The sequence below is a fragment of the Eulemur rufifrons genome, chromosome 19, assembly GCF_041146395.1.
Source record: "Eulemur rufifrons isolate Redbay chromosome 19, OSU_ERuf_1, whole genome shotgun sequence".
In the NCBI taxonomy this organism is placed as follows: domain Eukaryota; kingdom Metazoa; phylum Chordata; class Mammalia; order Primates; family Lemuridae; genus Eulemur; species Eulemur rufifrons.
The window spans coordinates 44,683,132-44,704,690 of NC_091001.1; the positions used below are offsets into that span (position 1 = coordinate 44,683,132).

Below are 21,559 nucleotides of genomic sequence, written 5' to 3' on the forward strand. Positions count from 1 at the left end.
GCTGGGGGTAGGTTTCCAGGGTGACTTCTTCACTCTCATGGCTGGCACCTCAGCTGGGATGACAGGAACAGATGGGCAACTGTCTCTTTCCATGGAGCCTAGTTTGGGCTTACTCACAGTATGGGAGCCTCAGGGTGGTCGATGTTTTACATGATGGCTGGCTTCCAAGAAGAAGAAAGTAAAAGATGCCAGAATTCTTAAACTCTAGGCCCAGAGCTAACATAGCGTTACTCCTGCTGAATTCTATTAGCAGAGGATGTCACAACACCAGCACAGATTCTGGGCTGGAGTGGAGACGTCACCTCTCGATGTGAGGAGTAGCATGTGCATGTTGGGAAGGAGAGAATTGATAGCAGCTATCTTTGGAGACTGCCTTCCACAAAGAGAGTTCCTACTTTCAGAAGAAGAAAGAACACTCTTCAATTAAAACAGAGAAAAAAAAAGACTACATAAGAAAAGATTTTAAATCTGTGCCATCAGGTATTTCAGTGATGTAGAATTAGATACATAATCCATCAGAGGAATGCTGAGTACAAGAAATGAACTTTCATACACAACGTGGCAGTGCTTTGGTATTCTTACAGTGCAACATGTTTTCCATACTTTTCATTTACTGGACCATCACAGCAGCCTGGGAGGTAAGCAGAGAGGAGCCAGCCACTTTGGAACAAGCTTTGTCTGTAGGACTATAGGACATGTCTTCTTTGTCAGATCTCTGAGCTGCCATTCCTGAGCGCTCATTCTCTTTTCTGGTGTCCCAAAGGGGAGAAGAGAGTGGAGCTTCCTTCTTTCCCACTTCCACCACACCCCTTTGCAGTGACCTCAAGCCATTAGAGAAATTACTAATATTAGCAGCTTTTCTTTGCTAAAATGTCTGGAACCCTTGGTCAATTGGAGGTGCTAAATAGGAGTGTGCTTGCAAAGAAAAATAAAGGAGACTGGGATGATTGGTCTAGGTGTTTTTATAGGATATCTCTTCAAGTTTACTGATTCTTTCTTCAGGTGTATCTAATGTGCTGGTTAGTTCATTCCCAAAATTTTTAATTCCAGTTGTTGGAATTTTTATTTGTAAAATTCTTTTTTGTTTTCATCTTTATATCACATGTGTCGCTTTTTAGTTTCCTGTTCCCCAAAGATGTATTTAATGTTGTCTGTTAGTTTTTATATATTGGAACTTAGTTGTTTTATAGTCTATGTAGCTAATAATTCCAATACCTTAAATCTCTACAGGTTTATTTTCTTTTGTCTGTTGCTTCTGCTGTGTGTGTGGTTATCTCTTATTGTATGTTAGTCATTTTTTAAAAAAATAATGTGTAAGATTTATATGAAGGCCAAATTGAAGGTACCTTTCCTTGCAAGGCCTCTGAAAGCACTCTGAGTTTGAGACCCAGCTTAAACCAAATTCAAGGCTTGAGGTTTCCTAGAAGAATCAATACTTAAAATAAAGCAATTTCTTTACCTTCCCCTGGAGTTATATAGAGCTCTTTGATATCCAAGCTTATCATGGCAAGGTTGTCCTGTTAAATTTCTTGCCTAGTTCTATCCCTGGTTTTTGACTATCATTATATTCTACCCCCTGCACAACTGCCATCAAACTTTCAAAGTGAAAGTTCCAATTTGCTGGAAATGGCAAATGTCTTTAGGGCAAATGCAATGGTCTTACTTGTTTATTTCTCTAGGTTCTCATTTTCCCTTAAATTTGGTCTTTATTATTTTTTTATGTTTTAAAGATGTTTCCCATATTTTCTTCAAATATTTTGGTTGTTTTCAGGAGGAAGGTTGGTTTAAAAAAAAAAAATCGAGCCCTCTATTCTCAGAAACACAAAGTCCATTCAGTGTTGTTCCACATGACCCACAACAATCCTGGGCATGATTTTCATTTTCCTTGCATATAGATGAGGCCCAAAGTGACAAAATAACTTGCCCAAACTAATGCAGCCAATAAAAACCCGTATCTCTTTAACTCCAGACATTTTCATTTATTTTATTTAGATACAAATCAGCATCAGCCAGTAACAAAACAACAAGCACACCCAGTGCCCAGTTCTTGGTTTCTGATATCATTTTCCAATAAAAGGAACAAGGGTCCTTGGAGAAATGGCTAACTCTAGGGCAGTGAATATGCTCCAGTGATCCTGGAGCATTTTCTAGTGTCAGAAAGTAAGAAAATGCTTAAGGAAAAAAAGACAAACCAAAAAACCCACAACAATAGGAGTATGTCCAAGGGAAGGAGCCAACTGAAAGAGCTGCCAGTAAAGCAACCAAATAAATAAATAGTGTTGGATAATGACTCAAAGTATAAGGCCATTAAATACAAGTCCACAAGGATAAATATAAATGATTAAACAAATAAATGGGAGAAAAAGACAACTCTTCCTTACAGAAGAATTCCAAATAATATATATAGATACTTCTCCCTCTAGGAGGTGAAGCTCAATTCCTCTTCTCTTGAGTGAGTGTTGGACTTAGTGGATTTGCTTTTATTTTAAAGAATAGAGTATGGAAAGGGGAAATAGTTACTTTACGGTGGAGAAACCTCCTAGCTCACTTAACCAAGTGATTAAGGTTAATTTTGCCAGTGGTACATCATGGCGATAGCATGTACCCTCTGATATCACGTGATGAGAAGGTGATTTCCTCTTCCCCAAGTATAATCTTGAGAAGAAAACATCAGGCAAGGCCAGACTGAGGAATGGTCTGCACAGTATCTGACCAGCACTCCTCAAAACTGGCAGTGCATGAAAGATAAAGAAAGACTGAAACCATCACAGATCAGAAGCTACCATGAGACATGCTGACTAAATACAATGTGGTGTCCTGAAACAAGAAAAGGACAGTAATAGAAATACTGGTGAAATCTAAATAAGGTCTGTAGTTTGGTTAATAGCAATGCACCAATATTGGTTCCTTCGTGTTTACAATGGACCATAGTTACATGCGATGTTAACATCAGGGGAAACAGGGTGAAGGTCCTATGAGAACTCTGTGTGACCTTTGGAACTTTTCTGGAAATCTAAAAGTATTCCAAAATAAAAAGTTTATTAAAAAAACAAAAAGTCAGCATAGAGAGATAACAATCAGCCTAGACTGATTCTAAATAATAAAACTTTCCAGAACACACGGCAGTTAGGCTGAAGCTCCTATCCGATGATAATTAGAAATGGATATATTTATACTAAAAAGTCATCTCATTTCATTTTCATAAAGATTTTCGAGGTAAATAAAGCTGATATAATCCCCGTTCAACAAATGAGTAAAATTAAGAAACAGAGAAGTTAAACAATTGACCAAGATTCTGGCTGAGTATAGCAATCTGAACTCCTAATCCCAATAGAGGTGGACTAAGCCCAAGACATCACTCATTTGTAGTTGCAACCTTAACTTGTTTGCCTGGAGCACCGCAAAGCACTAAAAGCCCTGAGAAGTTCAAGTGCTTCCCCAAAGGCCTACCTGATGTCCCAAAACAGGCAAAATCCATCCACATATTCAGAAGGTAGCACAAGTTCCCAGTTGTCCAACTTAGGCCCACAAGAGAGAGGGTTTGCTTGGGGTTTGTTTTACTTTTTAAGTTCAAGCCAATCCCCCACAGCCTTTCAGAAATGATAACTAATGCCTTTCTTTTGTCTGGAACTTCAGTGTTGACAGAGCTGGGCCCTTATTCATTGACTTGTATAATCCTTTAGTGTGAACAACTCTTACTCCACTTTAGGCCCTGGGAAACTGAGGCCGTCTTGCTACTCAATTAGTGAGTACTGGAGCCGAGGCTTCCATGGCAGATTTTGGACTCCCCTCTACTGCTGTGCTAGTGTCCCCAAGACTGAGGAGCAGGATGAGCTACTCCCCCTTGTAGTCCCCACTGTGGGACCTTGGCTGGAAGGAGGTCCGTCCAGTGGTGGTGCCCTGGGGCTCCATCATAACAAGGTCCCTAAGTATACAAGGCTCCTGTGTCCTGTCCATTATTATTTTTTTTTTGCAAGGGTATGTATAGAACAATTGTGTTCTTTGTTCTTTACAAAATTTAGTGTCCAGACATTATTCTGTTTCAGTCTTTATTAACCCAGACATTTGTATTTATTTTGCTTCAGATAATTATCAGTATCAGAGAGTAACCGAGGCTCATTTTAAGGAAGAAAGCCTTTCAAAATAACACAACAGTTAATCATTGTGTATCCTCATTAAAACCAACTTCATTTTGCTTTTGGAAAAATAAAACAAGATAAAAATCTTAGCTTCTTAAAGTGGTATATTTTAATGCAAATGAAAACTGGGCTGTTAGTCTCTTACTTTATTTTACACCATCCTTTAAAATAGATTGAAGTTATAGATAGAATGGCTCTCATTTTGCTCCCTGAACTCCTGGGCACAGCTGCCCTACCTGCCCTGCTCTGTCAGCATCTGCCAGCACTGGGACGGTGACTCCATTGGGACGTATGGAGAAGAAGCAAGTACATGTGGACATGTGGTCAGCCCACACTAAGAAATCAACGCAGAAGGAAGCTTTTCAGTCTCTGTGTGTTGAGAGAACCACAGCCCAGCTGTGGGTTACAGATCAAAAAAGGACCCTATTCATTGTGGTGAAAATAATACTTAGCAAAATGTTGAATCAGGTTCTATTTCCTGCCCTGAACTCAAATAATGGAACCATGTGAGCGTGCAGGTGATGAAGGACCTGCAGGGAAGTGTGGCGGCTGCATTGCCCAGGCACAGCGGGGAGGAGAGCCACTCCCCCACCTCCCAGAGGCCACAGGGGGAATTGCCTGTAAGAGTAGCAGTGTTAACAAACCAAAAATTCATTCAGTAAGAGAGAAAATCAATCAGGACCAAGAAATCTGGACACCCTCCCCCCATATTTGATCACATTTTTACCCATAGCTGTCACCTCTTCACCCAAGTGTTGCCTCCATGTTCTGTTTGAGTCTTGATCTGTCAATTCCCAGATGCACTGTTTCTGTTGGCACCTTAGCCCACCTGAGTCTTTCTCCCATGCCTATAAAACTGTTTTCATTTGGGTGTGCCCACCAGCGTGCTAGGTGAAGTCAAGATTCACCAGCGCAAGCCCAAGTCCTGTTTTGCATGCTTGCCATTAAGTAGACACAGGGACAGACACAACCCCCAGCAGCCTTCATCTGCCCCAATAAAAGGCACTGTTGGTTTTTTCCCCAAGTAGGTGAGAGCTTCTCAGGAGCCCAGCATGTGATCTGAACTCTGGATGTGTCTGCTCAAGCGTAAAAGGACCAGTAGAGCTTGAGTTTTAGTTTCAGTTCAGTCAATCAAATGGTTGAATCATCCTTCCCCATAGAGGAAGAAAAGCATTTGAGCCATTGTTCTATGGGTTGTTGAAATAGTTTTGAGTAGACATAGCCATTGGTATATTGCTTTGTTCTTGGCAGGTGAGGCTTGGAATAAGAATGTGCAGAAGTGTGGCAGACACCAGGCCCCCAAGGCCAGGATGCAGCTTGGTTCCTTTGAATTTAGAAGATGGATTAAGCTCATTTACTATTTTGAGCTAAACATAGAATGCAGTCATTGCTTAGTGGCAAAAAGGCTTGGGGAGGAAGAAACAACACAGGGGGAAAATTTAGGGGAGAGTTCTAAGCTGAAAAGATGGTGCTGGGCTATCAGCCCTTCTCAAAGCTGAACTTCAAGGAGAGCAGGCACCCCACAACCATAGTGATGCGGCTCACAGACAATACATGTGCCCGGCCTTCCTACAAATGTAGTGTTGGCTGTTTTCCGTGCTGCATCGAATGTTTCTTTTTAATGAACACCCAGACTTCCCATCCTTCTATTTCCCTTTCCCCAAACCACCTGGACCAAGGCAGCTTAGCAGATGTTCAGATAGCAGAATCAAGTGGAACACGAACTGAGGTTTTATGCACAGCATGTTGAAAACATTCATTGAATTGGGAAAGGGAGAAGGGATTCCTCAGTCCCTCAGCCTCACCTACTGCCCACAGACTCCTGCTTTTCTTTGTAAAGAATCTAAGAGAGAGAGAGAGAGAGAGAAAAAACCTACCCCACCCACACACCCACCCAGTAAGGCTCATCTGACTTGGCTGCAAGCAAATGATGAGGTTGTGAGAACCCCTGGCTGTGTCCTCCAGGCTGAGTGGGTGAGCTGGTACGGGGCATAAGCATGGGGATCTATTCTAGGTCCAAGGGTGGGGAAGCACAGCTCCTGTCTGGTGGCTGTGGTCAATGAGTTGAGGGTGTTACTAAAATGACATTGCAATGGAGTGGTCATCCCAGGAGTGCAACTGGGAGTCAAATTTTAAAATCCTCTTTGATTTGAAAGCATCTCCATCTTTGAACCTACTCGCTCGTCTGCAGGACTCCTCGTTCACCTCCAGGGGACAGCAGGGACCAACCAGAATGTGAGTGAGTCCTGGTCCATCTTCTCTTCCCAGCACCAGACTCTAAAACAGGGGAGTGGAGAAAATATTAGTACTGACAGAGTGCAGCTAAGAAAGGGGAAAATCCCCTTTTTTCCCCTCTCCCTCTCCTCTACTCCTAACCCATGCATGCTATTCAGTGGCATAAAATACATTGTTGAACCTATAAATGCAGGCTATCCAACTCAGGTTAAGAAAATATAGATTGGATTTGGTTTCTTCAGTTTGGCCAGTAAAAGGGACCCTGAGGTCACCCCCTGCAATCCTGGTTTTTGCATGGCAGTCACCAGGTCAACCCTCATGCTTTACTCCACAGAACAGCTTTGTGAATCTGGGGAATGAGTGAGCTGGGATCTTTCTATTTCCTTCATTCAAGGGTAACTTGTTACAGCCACAGGAGAGGACAGATTGTTTTGCTGAACTCCAGCCTCTGAGTTCTGGCAGCTGCATTATCCTGGGCTCCTTGGGGAGATGGTTAAAGTGCTGTGCAATTGGGACACTTTCTCCATGAGTGTCTTTGGGTTCATACCCTTGATCCAGGATGCACGATGAGAATTTTCAACTGGAAAAATTTGTACCTAAGGGTATCTGTGTTACACAAAAAGACATCTCAGGAGATGGAATTCAGCTGAGTCCAACCAGACCTCAGTCGAAATTAAGGACAAGGTGGATTTTATTATGATTCCAGGGAATTTAAATAACTTACTGAACTTAAAACAGAAGTGATCCCTCCTATATCCATTTGGGCGTAAATTAATATTCTAGCCAGAAATCAATACTTTTTATAAAATAAAATGTGCTTGTAAGTTGTTTTTCATTTTTCTGATGATAAGTTACCTTTTCCTTTGATTTTCAAGTCAAAACATTGCTGTGGCCTATTCCACTTCTTCCCTTCTCTAGGGGACTCAAAGCACTTGGTACTTAGTAACCATACAATGACAGCCTGGCAGGGTGGCCCCATTTTGAGGCACAGAGAAGGGACAGGACTTATTTGTGAGAAGCCACATCTATGGAACACTGAGACTCTTTTGCATCCTCCTTCTTTGGACAGTTAGTCATTCACTTCATAGACTATGGCCTTGAACCACCAGGCATGGATTCTGTTAACCTAACTGGCTACTGCTGAGACAATGTACGTAAAAATGTCCAGCTCAAATGTACGACTTTTTGTGGGGTCTTTTGGGATACGGGTGTTCTATTTCTTAATCTGTGTGATGTTTATAGGAGTGTATTTATGTTGTGATAATTTATCAAGCTGCTATATATTTATTATTTATATCTCTGCATGTACATTTTGCTTTAACTAGAAAGTATAAAAAGAAAAAGGAAAAATAATCATCTGGTACTTGTATAAAATCCTTTTGTAAAAATCTAACTTGAATTTTATTCTGTGATTTTTTTTTTTTTTGGTTTTTGTTTTTTAATTAAGAGAATTTTGGTTTTTGTTTTTAATTGAGAGAATCATAAATTCACATGCACTTGTAAGAAATAATACAGACAGATTTCACGTCCCTTTACCTAGTGTCCCCCATTGGTAACATCTTGTAAAACTATAGTACAACGTGACACCCAGGATTTTGATACAGTGACACTGAGACAGTGAAGATACAGAGCATCCTCAACACCATAAGGTTCCCTCCTGTGGCTCTTTTATAGCCACACCCTCTTCCTTTCCTCTACCCCTTCTGTTTTTGTTTTGTTTGTTTGTTTGTTTGCTTATCTTAGAGACCAGGTCTCTCTCTATTGCCCAAGTTGAAGTGCAGTGAAATGATCATAGCTCACTGCAACCTCAAACTCCTGGGCTCATCAAGAGATCCTACCACCTCAGCCTCCAGTAGCTGGGACTACAGGCATGCACCACCACACCCAGTTAATTTTTTATTTTTTGAAGAGACATGGCCTCACCATGTTGCCCAGGCTGGTCTTGAACTCCTGGCCTCAAGTGATCCTCCCACCTGAGCCTCCCATTCTACTCCCTCTTTAATCCCAGGCAACCACTGACCTGTTCTACCTTTCTATAATTTTGTCATTTCAAGAATATTGTATAAATGGAATCACAACAATAAGCAACCTTTAGAATTGGCTTTTCTTAATCCAACGTAATTTTCTGAACATTCATCCAGGTTGTTGCATGTATCAATGGTTTGTTTCTTTTTATTTCAGAGTAGTATTCCATGCTATGGATGTACCACAGGTTGTTTCATAATCATTCACTGAAGAATATGTGGACTGTTTTTATTTTCTGACAATTAGGAATAAAGCTACTATAAACGTTTGTGCACGGGATTTTGTATGAATATGGGTTTTAATTTCTCTGTGGGAAATGTTCAGGGCTTCTGTTGCTAGGTCATATGGTAGGGTCATGTTGACATTTTTAAGAAATTGCCAAATTTTTTTTGGATTTGCTGTAACATTTTATGTTCCCACCACAATGTAGAAATGATCCAGTTTCTTCACATTCTCACCAGCATTTGACAATGTCACTATTTTCTATTTTAGCCATTCTGATAAGTATGTGCTAATATTTCATTGTAGTTTTAATTTGCATTTGCCCAATGGCTAATGACATTGAACATCTTTTCATGTGCTTATTTGCCATCTGTATGTCCTCTTGGTCAAGAAGTCTGTTCATGTAGTTTGCCCATGTTCTAATTGGATTGTTAGTTTTTTTTTAACTGTTAAGTTTTTAGAGTTCTTTTTAGTCCTTTGTCAGATATGTAGCTTGCAAATATTTTCTACAAATCTGTAGCTCATCTTTTTATTCTAATATGGTCTGTTATAAAGCAAAAACATTTAATTTGACAAGGTCCAATTTAGCAATTTTTCCTTGTATAAGTTTTATTGTCCAGTTTAAGAACTTTTTACCTATTCCTAGATCCTAAAGATTTTATCCTGTGGGTTTTTTCTAAAAGTTTTATACTTTTACATTTTCATCTAAGTCTATGATCCATCTTTAGTTAATTTTTATATAAGGTAGGAGACTTAAGGTTCATCTTTGTTTTTTGGCTCACCAGTGTCCAATTGCTCCAACACCATTTGTTGAAATAGTTACCTTTCTTCCACTGAATTGCTTTAACACTTTTAAAAATAAGTTGGGCATATTTATGTGGTTCTATTTCTGCATTCTCCTGTTTGACCCATGTATCTATGTGTCTATTCTTCTGCCAGTATCATACAGTCTTAATTACTGTAGTTATCTAAGTCTTAAAATTCGTAGCTTCATTCCTCCTACTTTATTATTTTTCAAAATTGTTAGAGCTATTCCAATTATTTTGCCTTTTCATATAAATTTTAGGATAATCTTGCTTATATTTGCAGAAAATCTTGCTGGGATTTTGATAGGAATTGCATTAAAGTTATAGATCAATTTGTCAAGAAATGACATCTTACTATGCTGAATATTCCAGTCTATGATTATGGTATGTCTCCCCACTTATATAGATCCACTTTGATTCCTTTCATCAGTATTTTATTGTGTTCGGCATACAAGGCCTAGTCCTATACGTGTTTTGTTGGATTTACATTGAAGTATTTCTTTTGAGCGATTGTAAATGGTATTGCATATTTAGGTTCATTGTCCACATGTCCATTATTGTTTTATGTAAATACAATTAATTTTTATGTATTGATCTTGTATCTGATGATCTTGCTTAACTTACTTGGCAAATCTAGAAGTTTGTGTAGATTCCTTGGAATTTTCTACATAGACAAACATGTCATCTGCAAACAGGGACAGTATTTCACTGGTTAAAGGATTCTGTGTTGAGAATTCTTATCTTTTAGCAACTGAATGCATTTCTGGCCTCCATGATTTCTAATGAAAATCTGCTGCCATTCAAATTGTTTTTTCCCTCATAAATTGTCATTTCTCTCTCTCTGCTTTCAAGATTTAAGAAGAAAATCTTCAGTTTTCAGAAGTTTAACGATGATGTGCCTTAGAATAAATTTCTTTGGATTTATCCTGTTTCGAGTTGTCTCAGCTTCTTGAATTTGTTGGTTTCTGTCTTTTACCAAATTTGGGGAGTTTTCAGCCATTTCTTCAAGTGCTTTTCAGTCCTGCCCTCTTTCTTCTACCTTTCTAGAACACTGATGACACTTAAGTTAAATCCTGTTTTTTTTGTTTGTTTGTTTTTTTTTGTTTTTTTTGAGACAGAGTCTCGCTCTGTTGCCCAGACTAGAGTGCCATGGTGTCGGCCTAGCTCACAGCAACCTCAAACTCCTGGGCTCAAGCAATCCTTCTGCCTCAGCCTCCCGAGTAGCTGGGACTACAGGTGCACACCACAACGCCCCACTAACTTTTCTATTTTTAGTAGAGACAGGGTCTCGCTCTTGCTCAGGTTGGTCTTGAACTCCTGAGCTCGAGTGATCCTCCTATCTCAGCCTCCCAGAGTGCTAGGATTACAGGTGTGAGCCACCACGCCCAATCCTTTAAAAAAAAAAAAAAAAAAATCGCTCAAGTCCTGAGCCTATTTTCATTTTTTTCAGTCCATTTTTTATTATTGAGATTTACTAATTTCTATCGTTCTATCTTTCAGCTCACTGATTCTTTCCTCTGTCACCTCCTTTTTGCTGTTGAGACCATCCACACTCTGAGTTTTTAATTTTAGTCATTGTATTTTTCAATTCTAAAAATTTCCATCTGGGCCTCCTTTATGTCTCCATTTTCTTTGCCGATCTTTCCTATTTCTCTGCTGAGACTTTCTATTTTCTTCGTTGGTTTTAAGCACATTCACAATTGCTCACTGAATCATTTTCATGAGGTTGCCTTAACGTCTCTGTCAGATAATGCCAGCGTCTCTGTCATCTTGGTGCTGGCATCTATTGATTTTCTCTTTTCATTCAGTTTGACATCTTGCTGGTTCTTGGTATGATGAGTGACTTTTGATTGAAACCTGAATGTTTTGGGCTATTATATCATGAGACTCTGGATCTTTTTTAAACCTCTGTTTTAGCTGGCTTCCTCTAACACTGTTCAGGGGAGAGAAGGGGCACATTGCCTCATTACTGCCTTATAGGCATAGCAGTACAGATTCTCTACTCAGCCTGTGTTGGCACTCAAAGGGGTGGGGACTCCTTGCTATTTCTGGGTGAAAGTGGGAGTTTCAGTTACCAACTAGGCCCCTGCTGACACCTCCCTGGGGGCAAGGGTAGGACTGCCTCACTACTGTTCCCCAAGTGGTCTCCACTGACACTGGCAGTGGCTTTGTTACTGCCATGTGGTGGTTCAGTCCTGACTCTCACCAGGCCTCCTCTGACAGCTCTCCACCTGGTAGAAGGTAGGGTGCCCCTCTACTACCAGGTGGAGGTAGAAGTTGTAGCTACCATGTGGTCTCCATTGACAACGCCATGGTGGGCATCTCACTATTGACTGTTGAGGATGGAAGAGTAAGCTCCCTATTTAGCCTTTAGAGCCATGAGTGGGGGAGGAGAACATAATTTTTTTCTATGATGTTTGGCTGGAGTAGAGCAATTATTTTCTGAAAGCTTTCTGTCTTGCTGGGCTACCCTTTTCCTGGTGTTTGGCTAGAGAGGTGGGCTTTTGTTGGGATTTTTGTCTACATCTGTTGGTGTTTCCAGGTTGCCAGCTTCTTCAGCTCCAGTGTGGGATATATGCAGCAAAAACAAAACCCAAAAAATTCACCACTGTGTCATTCCTTTAGTCCCAGACAGTCTGTTTCTTCTCTTCATTTTTTCAGAGTCTTGTAAGATTTGTTTTGTATATAATGTCCAGGGTTTTCAGTTGTACTTAGTAGGAGGAATAAGGAAAAGCATGTCCATCTCCTCAGAAGTGACTTTGACTATGATTTTTGAGAAAAGAAAATGGTATCTGATAGATGGTTTCTGAAGAGCTTTCTGTGTTCATCTGATCTTAGATCAGTGGTCTCCATGGAACTCCAGTTTTTGAGTCTCATTTCACTTGAGCCATCCCCAATTCCCCTGTTCTCATGCTAAGGAGTCTGCCTGCCAGTGTTTCATGCAGTGACAATACCTGACTTCATCGGGAGGATCCTTTACAATCTTTGCTGGCTTGAAAACCACACAATCCTGATTCCCATAAGTGCATGCAAGGAATTTTCCTAAGGGAAGAGTTGCCCGAGGGCAGAATGAGGAAAATAAATGTATTTGGATTTTTCAAAATGCAAAACAATTTTTTATCAAAAAATGATATTATTATGTTCTCCCTATGTTTTAGGTACCAAAAGTTACCCTTTAAATAAAATAATGACTGTAGAAAGTATTTTTTTGGTTATTCTTACCTGAACAAAAAAAAAAAAGGAAAAGTTGGCAATCACATGTTGTTTCCCCCAAAATTGCTTTTTTTCCCTTTAATTTAAAAAATTGAGGTCTATTTTACAAACATTGGAGTGTGCAGATCTTAATGGTGCAGTTGACTGAGTTCTGACAAATGGTAAACTGTGTAATGCAGACCTCAGTCATGTTAAAGGAAGGGTCCGTCACCCAGGAAATGTCCCTCACCACTTTTCCATCAGTCCTTCATCCTGGCACCTGAGCTTCTGGCTTTGTCACAAGAGCTCATGTGCCTGTTCCAAAGCTTCATAGTAATGGAAACAGAAGTGCTCCTTTTGGTCAGCATGTTTGTGAGCTGTCCATTCTTTTTTTTTTTTTTTTTTTGCTAGGTAGTATTTCCTTATACAGATCCAACCCCTCCCCCTCCCAAATACTCATCTCTCTAGGACTTTGCTGGGTCAGAGTCTCCAGGAACTGGCCTTGTTACCTCCAGCTGACCTCAGCTGCATCATTCCATAGGTATTAAGGTGCAGTGTCTTATTACTCACCTGCAGGAAGAAAAAATAACTGAGGACTTTTTTCTTGCATCAACACAGTTTGATTGTGCTGAAAAAAAATTGTTTATTCTCCTGTTGATAGACATTTAGAGTGTTCATGGACCGGTGTTATTATGAGTAAGATTATCAGGAATATTTTTGTGGAAGATGTTCTATTATATGGAATTCAGAAACATTTCAGCCATTACAACTTCAAGTATCTTATGTCTCATTCTTTCTGACTGGAGGGATTTCAACTGCATGTATGTTAGTTTGCCAATATAATCCCACAGGACACTGATGTTCTGTTTGTTTGTTTGTTTTCTTTGCCCTACTTGGAATAATTTCTACTGATCTGTCTTGAAGCCTACTGATCTATGTTCTTCAATGCTTATTCTGCTGTTAAACTCCTCAGTGAATTTTTATCTCAAATATTCCATTTTTTAGTTCTATTATAGAATTTTCCCTTCATTCTCCTATAGCAGTTACATTCATCTCATGAAATAACCCACATTAATCCATTATATCCATTTTTTCCCTTGTTAATTCTTGGACACATTTATAATAGTTGTTTTAAAATCTTTGCTAATTCCAATAACTGGTCATTTCTAAGCCTGCTTTTAGTGATTGTGCTTTCTCTAGATTTTGGGTCACATTTTCCAGCTTTTCTGTAGGTCTTATAACTTTTTTATTGTACTCCAGACATTGTAACAGACTTTATTTTCTTTTGCTTATTTCCTTTTCTTTTGTCTGGTGGTTAGGATGAGGGACTGTTTATGAAGCTTCCTCCTAGAGTCAAGTTAAGCAATGGCTGCTTTAATTAAACTGAGTTCGCTGTGCTTAGTCGACCCCCGCCCAAACCCCACGCTGCCTTTTTGATCCTGTCAGCGGTTGAGCTGCAGGGATGCTGGACTGTATGTAGTCTCAGATATCTTGATTCACCTTTGAGTTCAACTCCAGCACAGCCCCCAATGTAGGTACCCTAAGGATGCACGGGACCATGCATCCTTCCTCTGCTTTCCAGTCCCCAGGAACTGCTGCTTTCACAGCAAAATTCTGGGTTAGGGGTTGAGAATCCTTAGGCCAAATGTTTGCTTTTTTGTGCTTAGGATTCTTCCCAGTTCCAGTCCCTTTGGCCATTTTTCTTACCTCTTCAAAGTCTCTCCATCTCTGGCAGGCCCACTCTTCCATCCACCTCCACCTTAACAAGCTCTGCCCCCGTGTGTGGAAGCTTCCATGGCATTTTGCTTACCTAGTAAGAGCTCATTTCCCTCTGAAATCACTTCATTAATGCTTCCTTATGGATAGTGCTTTTCAGGAGCCCCATCAAATGTAGGATTTTTATTTTGTCCAGGTTCTTCTGCTCGTTACCATAGGAGCACAGTTCTCTTGAATCCTTCTACATTTTAGCTTGAAGTAGGATCCTTCCCAAATTGCTTTTGAAATCATTTGGGTCCATAAAGTTAAAAACTCCACTGACACAGAATTTCTCCATAACTTTAGAATCTATTGTATATTTAGTTCTGGCAGTTTGTGGGGCCTCTGCCTCTTGAAGAAAATTTTTGATTGAAAACTATTCCTTTTTGGGTATGTTCACATTTGCACTTGTGCTCATAAGACTAAACTATCAGTTGATTAAAAGGGTATATTCTTTTGTATGAAAAGATGTGAAGCTAATAGTGAAGCTTTATTATAACCACCTAATTGAATATTCTTTCTCGTTTCATGTAAATGTCTTTGTCTGTAGAAAATGCTACCAAGAGCGGCATTGTGGTTACTTTAATTCCATTGCCAAAACTTTTATATGGTTTCCTGTATTCTAAAGGGAAAGCTATATGCACTTGTCTTCTTTTTAAACTTTTCCTCTTATGAATCAGTAGCAGTATGAATAAATGTCAGATGTTCTTATTAAGTGGTTAAAGTGGATGCCTCTGCCTCAGCGTTCTTGTTTTAGGTAGTGATGATTAAGCAGACTTTGTCATAGAAATGCCAGAGTTATAAAGATATTGTCTTTATTGCCAACTAGAGAACTCACTATATTAATAGCAATAATATTTATAAATACTCAGCCTGTGCAAAACTCACTTAATCCTTTCATGTTAGAGACAAAGAAGGTATCGTGGTGTGGAAGTGGCAATGCCAGGGTTCAAGGCCACAGTCCTTTACCGAGGTGGGCATTTTCAGTAATACTTAGCAAATGGCCCAGGGGTGTACTCTATGGAAAAAAATTTCAATAGGAAGTATACTTTGAAGGTAAATTTATTCTCCTCAAAACTCTCTAGTTAGGCCAAATGAAGGTAATTTTGCTGTTGTTCTTCAGTAAGGAAGGCAATTTCTCCATTCTAACATTTCAGATTATGCTAAATATTTTTTATCAGCTGAAGAACTAATCAACATAAAATATAATTTAAATTGATTCAGAGAAACTATTAAGCTGGAGTCCTGATTACTTAATAGCACTGCAGAGTGTAGTGTCATGCTAATGCAGCTTCGCTGTAGAGAAAACCAGCAATGTGCTCTTGAGACCAGGAGAGCCCAGCAAGTTAAGGCCTGACCCTACCTTGAGGAGCTGGCCAGAGATCAGTAAAAATAGGAATGTCCCCTTCCCAGTGGTTGACACCTAAATCGAGATAGAATCATGCCATGAGGTGTGAGATTATGCCTCAAGTGAGTGTTTCAGGTTTGTTTTTCTTTACTTTGACCACTAGTCAGGCAGTAGGGGTTAAGGTGGCAAATTAGCCATCACAGACCTACCACTCTGGCCCTTTAGGGAATGTTTGTCTAAAGGAAAAGCAATTCTTCAGGAGGGGTGAGTAAGGGGGCAATAAGTCAGATCAAGGCCTCTGTGTGTTGAGTGAATCTGGAAGTGGGCAAGAAGCGGGAATAGCTGCAGGTAAATTACTTGATTATGGCAATTTTCACTGGTCGTATTTGGCAGTCTGCATGTTGCTCTTTTGAAGGGATCTGAACTGTGTTTGACGACATAAGGTGGTGGCCCGGAGGAGCAGGGAAGGCCTGTCAACCAGTGCAGAAGAGTCCTCCCAACTTCCTGAAGGAGAATCTGCAGAGCAAGTGGCCCTCCCTCCACAGGAAGAGAACCTATTGTGCTTTGAATGCCCTCGTATCAGAATCTTGTTGGGATGGCTGCATTTTCTGGAGAATTGAAGACTTGTCCTTCTGCAGCATCAAGCTGGCCCTTTGCATCATGGGGGCTGGCTCTGAAGCCAGTGTCCTTGGCACCTTCCTCCGGTGGCAGCATCATGGAGGCCCCCTGGCCCCATTACTGCCGTGGTCCTCTTGGGGAATCTGAGCCGGTGCAGCTGGGCAGACCCAGGTTCTCCAGACTAGGCACATTGGGCACATGTAGAATATCGATTCCGACTTTGAGAGAGCATCGAGGGTCACATGTCTACTCCAATGATGGAGGCATTTCCTCAGTGCAACACCCCAGATCCTCTAGTGACTGGAAACAGTGAGGCACTGGGGAAAAGATGGAGGAAGAACAGGTAGACAGGGCTGTGGAAGCAGAAGGCTCTAGATTAAAACCCTAGTTGTGCCAGTTATGAGATATGTGACTTGGAGCAAGGAGCTGAATTATTTAAGCCTCAGTTTTCTCATCTTTAAAATGGGGTCAGTAAGAGTACTGAAAGAGACAGTGAACAAAAAGACCTCCTCTGTAATCTGACACATGATAGGTGTGCAGCAAATGCCAGTCCGAGGCATCATGGAGCAGAGTAAAGAAGACCTTAGTTTTGTATGTAAAGTGCCATCTGTTGCTTCATGACATTGTTATAAAGATGCAGCAGGCTGCCAATCAAGGGTAGCCAAGTGGCTCCCTTCTGTACCTTGTTGCCTTTACCTGCCTGGCCATCCAGGATGGAATGTGGAAATCACAGACACCGCATGGCAGAGATAGATCCTTTGGATCCTTGGCAAAGGCTGGAGTAACAATCTAAGAATTGTTGATCAGGGACTGGGGTTGTACAACACAAGCATGAAATAACGTGGGGGAGGTTACAGGTAGGCAAAAGTGGCCGGAGGCATCTGCCAAAATGCTGGTTATGTGTCACAGCAGATGCAGAGGTGATAAATGACAGCTACAAGTAATACAGAAACCTCATTTTGCCAACCTATCACATTTTTTAGATTAAATGTTGCTTAATTGTTTTAAGGTTCCTCTTCTTTTAAAGTTTCTGGCTCAATATCTAGTTAATCTAAAATCAAGTTGGCTAAAAACAAAAGAAAACAAAACAAAACAGGAAATTACATTAATAGCCCACCAATACCTAACAATCCTTTAGAAGTAGAGTGGCTGCATAGAGATTCCTTGTGAAAGGAAGGTGTAATTGATACCTTATAGCAGGTTTATTTGTTTGTTTGATAAGGCTAAAAGTTTCCATTTCTATGCTTTAACCAGCAATAGTGATTAATACTGAATCCTATGAGTAGGCAGCCTTTACAGTTCTTTGGCTAGTCTTGCCTGGGACCACTCCAGTGGCTGCAATCATCTGAGTTAACAGGACTGGGATGTCCAAGATGGCCTCTCTCTCATATCTGGCAGTGTGTGCTGGTGGTGGCCAAGGCACCCTGGTCCTTCTCCACATGGCCTTTCATCCTCCAGCAGGCTAGATTGGGCTTCTGCATAGCAAGTAGTCTCAGGGTGACAGGAGAGTGAAAATGGGGCTTGCGAAGTTTCTTAAGGCCTAAGCTCTGGAATTTACACAGTGAACACTTTCTATATTATATTGGCAAGGCAAGTTACAAGCCAGCCCAGATTTATGGGATGGAGAAACAGACTCTGACACAGCACCTAAGCAAGAAAGGGGGTAACTGAGAGACAGTTCAAGTTGGGGTAAGGGATTTTACACAGAGAACAGCATGAAGTCATCTGGTGCCGGAAACAGAGGTGGGGCATAAGGGAAGGGGCAGAAAAACCCCTGCACAGAGTCCTAGGAATGGCTGGGGTGTCGCTGCAAATGTACTGGGCACTTTACACCTTGAGAATCTGTTCTCAAAATTGATTAACAGGCGGGGCGTGGTGGCTCATGCCTGTAATCCTAGCACTCTGGGAGGCCGAGGCAGGTGGATTGTTTGAGCTCAGGAGTTCGAGACCAGCCTGAGCAAGAGTGAGACCCCGTCTCTATTAAAAATAGAAAGAAATTATATGGACAGCTAAAAATATATATAGAAAAATTAGCCGGACATGGTGGCACATACCTGTAGTCCCAGCTACTTGGGAGGCTGAGGCAGAAGGATTGCTTAAGCCCAGGAGTTTGAGGTTGCTGTGAGCTTGGTGCCATGGCATTCTAGCCCGGGCAACTGAGCGAGACTCTGTCTCAAAAAAAAAAAAAAAAAAAAAATTGATTAACACCATGCTGTGTTGGAAAAATGGGTTTGCTTAGAAGGCTGCAAAGCTTAGTCATTGCCCATCCTAGGCCATCCTACTTTTCCAACTGGAATAAGGAAAATGCAGGGAGAGTTAAAAAGAGGACAAAAAGAAATTGAGTACTGCAACTAGGTGGAGGTAAGAAGCCCAACTGATGTTATAAATTTCCCTGCCCACCCCAAAATATACATATTAATATATCCATACACAATGTCTCTTGAGGGCTGAATGGACTTCTGCTTTCTTTAGATATTCTCAAATCTCATTCAATGGCTATTTCCAGTGGATCTTATGTACTTACTGTTTGTAGAGCAATAGTGCTCATGTTTAGGTCTGCCCTTTTAAAATCTTTTTGCAAGAAACTATAACTTGTTCATGTTCTTTTATTTTTAAAGAGCACCTCTTCATTTGTGTTTTTTAAAAGCTGGTGAACTTTCTTTGTAAAGATGTGGGTAGGCTTGGAGTACTTTGTCCAGCGTAAGTGGGTCACAAACTGGCAGGGCACAGGGACCCCTCCAATTTGTGCCATTTTTATGTTTATAGTATGGATGTATATGTTTGGTAATATGACTAAACATTAATAATACTTCGCTTAGCCCTAAATAAAAATACTCCCCGGTAATACAAATACTGTAACTATATAATAATCAGTGGTATATTAGCTTCTCAAGTTTATTTTGTATTAAGGAGATCACATTTTTTAAAAGTCATTAAAACTCCTCAACAGCTTTATGATGTAGGTGACCTGTGCTGGCAGTGTGCACCACTAAACTGCGAAAGCCCAGCATTGTATCTAACACAGGGTAGGACTCTCGTACATACCTTATGAGCAAAAGGATGGTAATTATTGTCATCCTTTATCCTGACAGGCAGAAACAGAGGTGGGTGAGTGCCTGAAATCAGAGTCAAACAATCATTGTAACAGGAATGATGCCTGATCCTTCCATCTAGACATTAATCGTTTTCGGGTTCCTGTTGTGGTCCATGAAGAATGGAGAAAGCTGAACAGTCCCAGAACTTTAGATTTAGAGTGTCAATGGAGGAGACACTCCCTGAACACTTACAGTAAATAAACCTTCTTTTTCACCAGCCATTGGGTTCCTTTTTTATTTTTTAAAAGTTTTTATTATATTGAATAGAAACCTGCCTCCTGTAATTTCTACCTCTGGCCCATAATTCTGTATTTGGCAATAGACAGATCAAACCCATACTCTCTTCTACACAACACTCATTCAAATCATTGAATTTTCCCCACTGGTGAATATACGACAAAAGTTGGTTGAGTTTCATAATGCAAACTCAAAGGGAAAATTATCTTGAATAATTATATGGCAATATGTGGAAAGTTTAGGGGCTGTATACACAACTTATGATTTTGAGCTGTGTGGTTAAAGACATTGAGAGTTGACAGATTAATCAGGGATTTGCCAAGTATTAGTTACAAACGTTGAAATCTTGGTCAGTGAAAGTTCATTTTAGTGTATCTTGCAAATATGATCAAAGTATTTTCAGTACTGATTTGATGATGCTTAACCACAGTGTGTGAAGAATGAAGCGTTTCATTAGAAATTACTGATGCTACAGAGAACAAGCTGTATTGTTGGACTATTATATTTCATGCTCTTCCCCCTCTCTAACTCTACCCCCTACTTCCCCCACCCCACTTTTGGGACCCGCTCATCTCTGAACACCTGAAATGGCATTTTGGACTGCTGCAAAGAAAACTGTGGTCTCAACACCAGTGCACCTCAGTGATGACCATGACACGAGGGCAAAGGTGGAGCTGATATAAGTGATGTTTTTAAAACCATAAAAATAAACCATGAAAACCCTGGGGTTTGCTGTGATTTGGGGAGCAAAAGAAATTTATAAATGGCTGAAAACTGAAAAAAATGGAAGAGTAGAGTGTGTAGCAGTTTAGGGAAAAGGAAAGCAAGCAATCCTTCTGCCCTTGTTTAGTTTTAGAAAAACAATCTAATATTCTGGTACTCTTCTTTTTTCTGGGAATTAAAAAAAAAATGCATTAGCACCGAAACCATGGAAAATGAAATAAAAATACACCCAGTGCAGCTTCTCCAAAACACTGGCCTGCATCTTCCCCTTCCTTCTGCTGCGAATGTCTTATCCATGTCTTCAAATGGCTGCCAGAACAACCGAGGATATCTGCGGGGGTTCCTTGGTGATTGCGTTAACACATCAATTTTCCGCAGCAGCCAGGTAGAAGGTGACCAATGCCTAGCCTTGATCCGCCGGTCCCACCTTGCCAGGTTTCAAAAACCGTGGCCTATGGCCTGCCTCTGAAGACGCTAGTCTAGGGAGACTAGAGCAGGTCTCCACTGGTTCACCTGTTCTGAAACTCTTTCTCTTCAGTTGCCTCTGAGCACCAGAGGGTGGCACCCCAGCCACTCCAGAGGTGGAGAGGAGGGGACGCAAAGGGAAGAAAAGAAAGAGGAGCGGTAGGGCGGAGAGAGGAGAGAAGGGGAGGAAAGGAGAACATTAATAAATACTCAGACCTTGGTCTCGAGTTCTTCGCTGAATTCCCACCCTTTTACGGAAAAAGCCTGTTTCCACCGGGCTAGGTGTCAGAGTTAGCAATTTCTAAGATAAAAAAAGGCTACCGAGGGTTAGTCATAACCAATGGCTTCTACCCTGGGTCTCCGGGAATCCGAAGGGAAACTAGTTTCCGTGGCCGCTGGGTGTGCAGGTGCTGGGGTGCGCGGAAAGCCTCTGCCACTAGATCGCTGTGAGTGCGCCTACATCTGATCTGACCTGTCCCTTTGTGTCGTGTTTTGCAGTTGCTGGATTTGTGCGACTCGGTGAAAGACGATGCCCTGAGGGTGATCTCCGCCTTTAACATTCCACACACCAACATCCACGCACCAATCGCCGGAATCCCCAACCCGCGGGCCGCCTGGGCCTTCTACCCTGCGCCACTGTCCCCGCTGGCCCGGGACGCGGCGCGCTCTCAGAGGCCCGAGCTGGGAGCCAAGCTATAA

The 21,559-nt window shown here is 41.0% G+C and overlaps 1 protein-coding gene across 1 annotated transcript in view; it reads left to right on the forward strand.

The window, feature by feature from the left end:
- ACOXL (acyl-CoA oxidase like) overlaps positions 1–21,559 on the forward strand; it is a 251,723-nt gene extending 230,164 nt beyond the window's left edge. Inside the window, 1 exon segment of the mRNA XM_069494822.1 lies at positions 21,359–21,559. Within this exon segment, the coding sequence (XP_069350923.1) occupies positions 21,359–21,559 (201 nt within the window).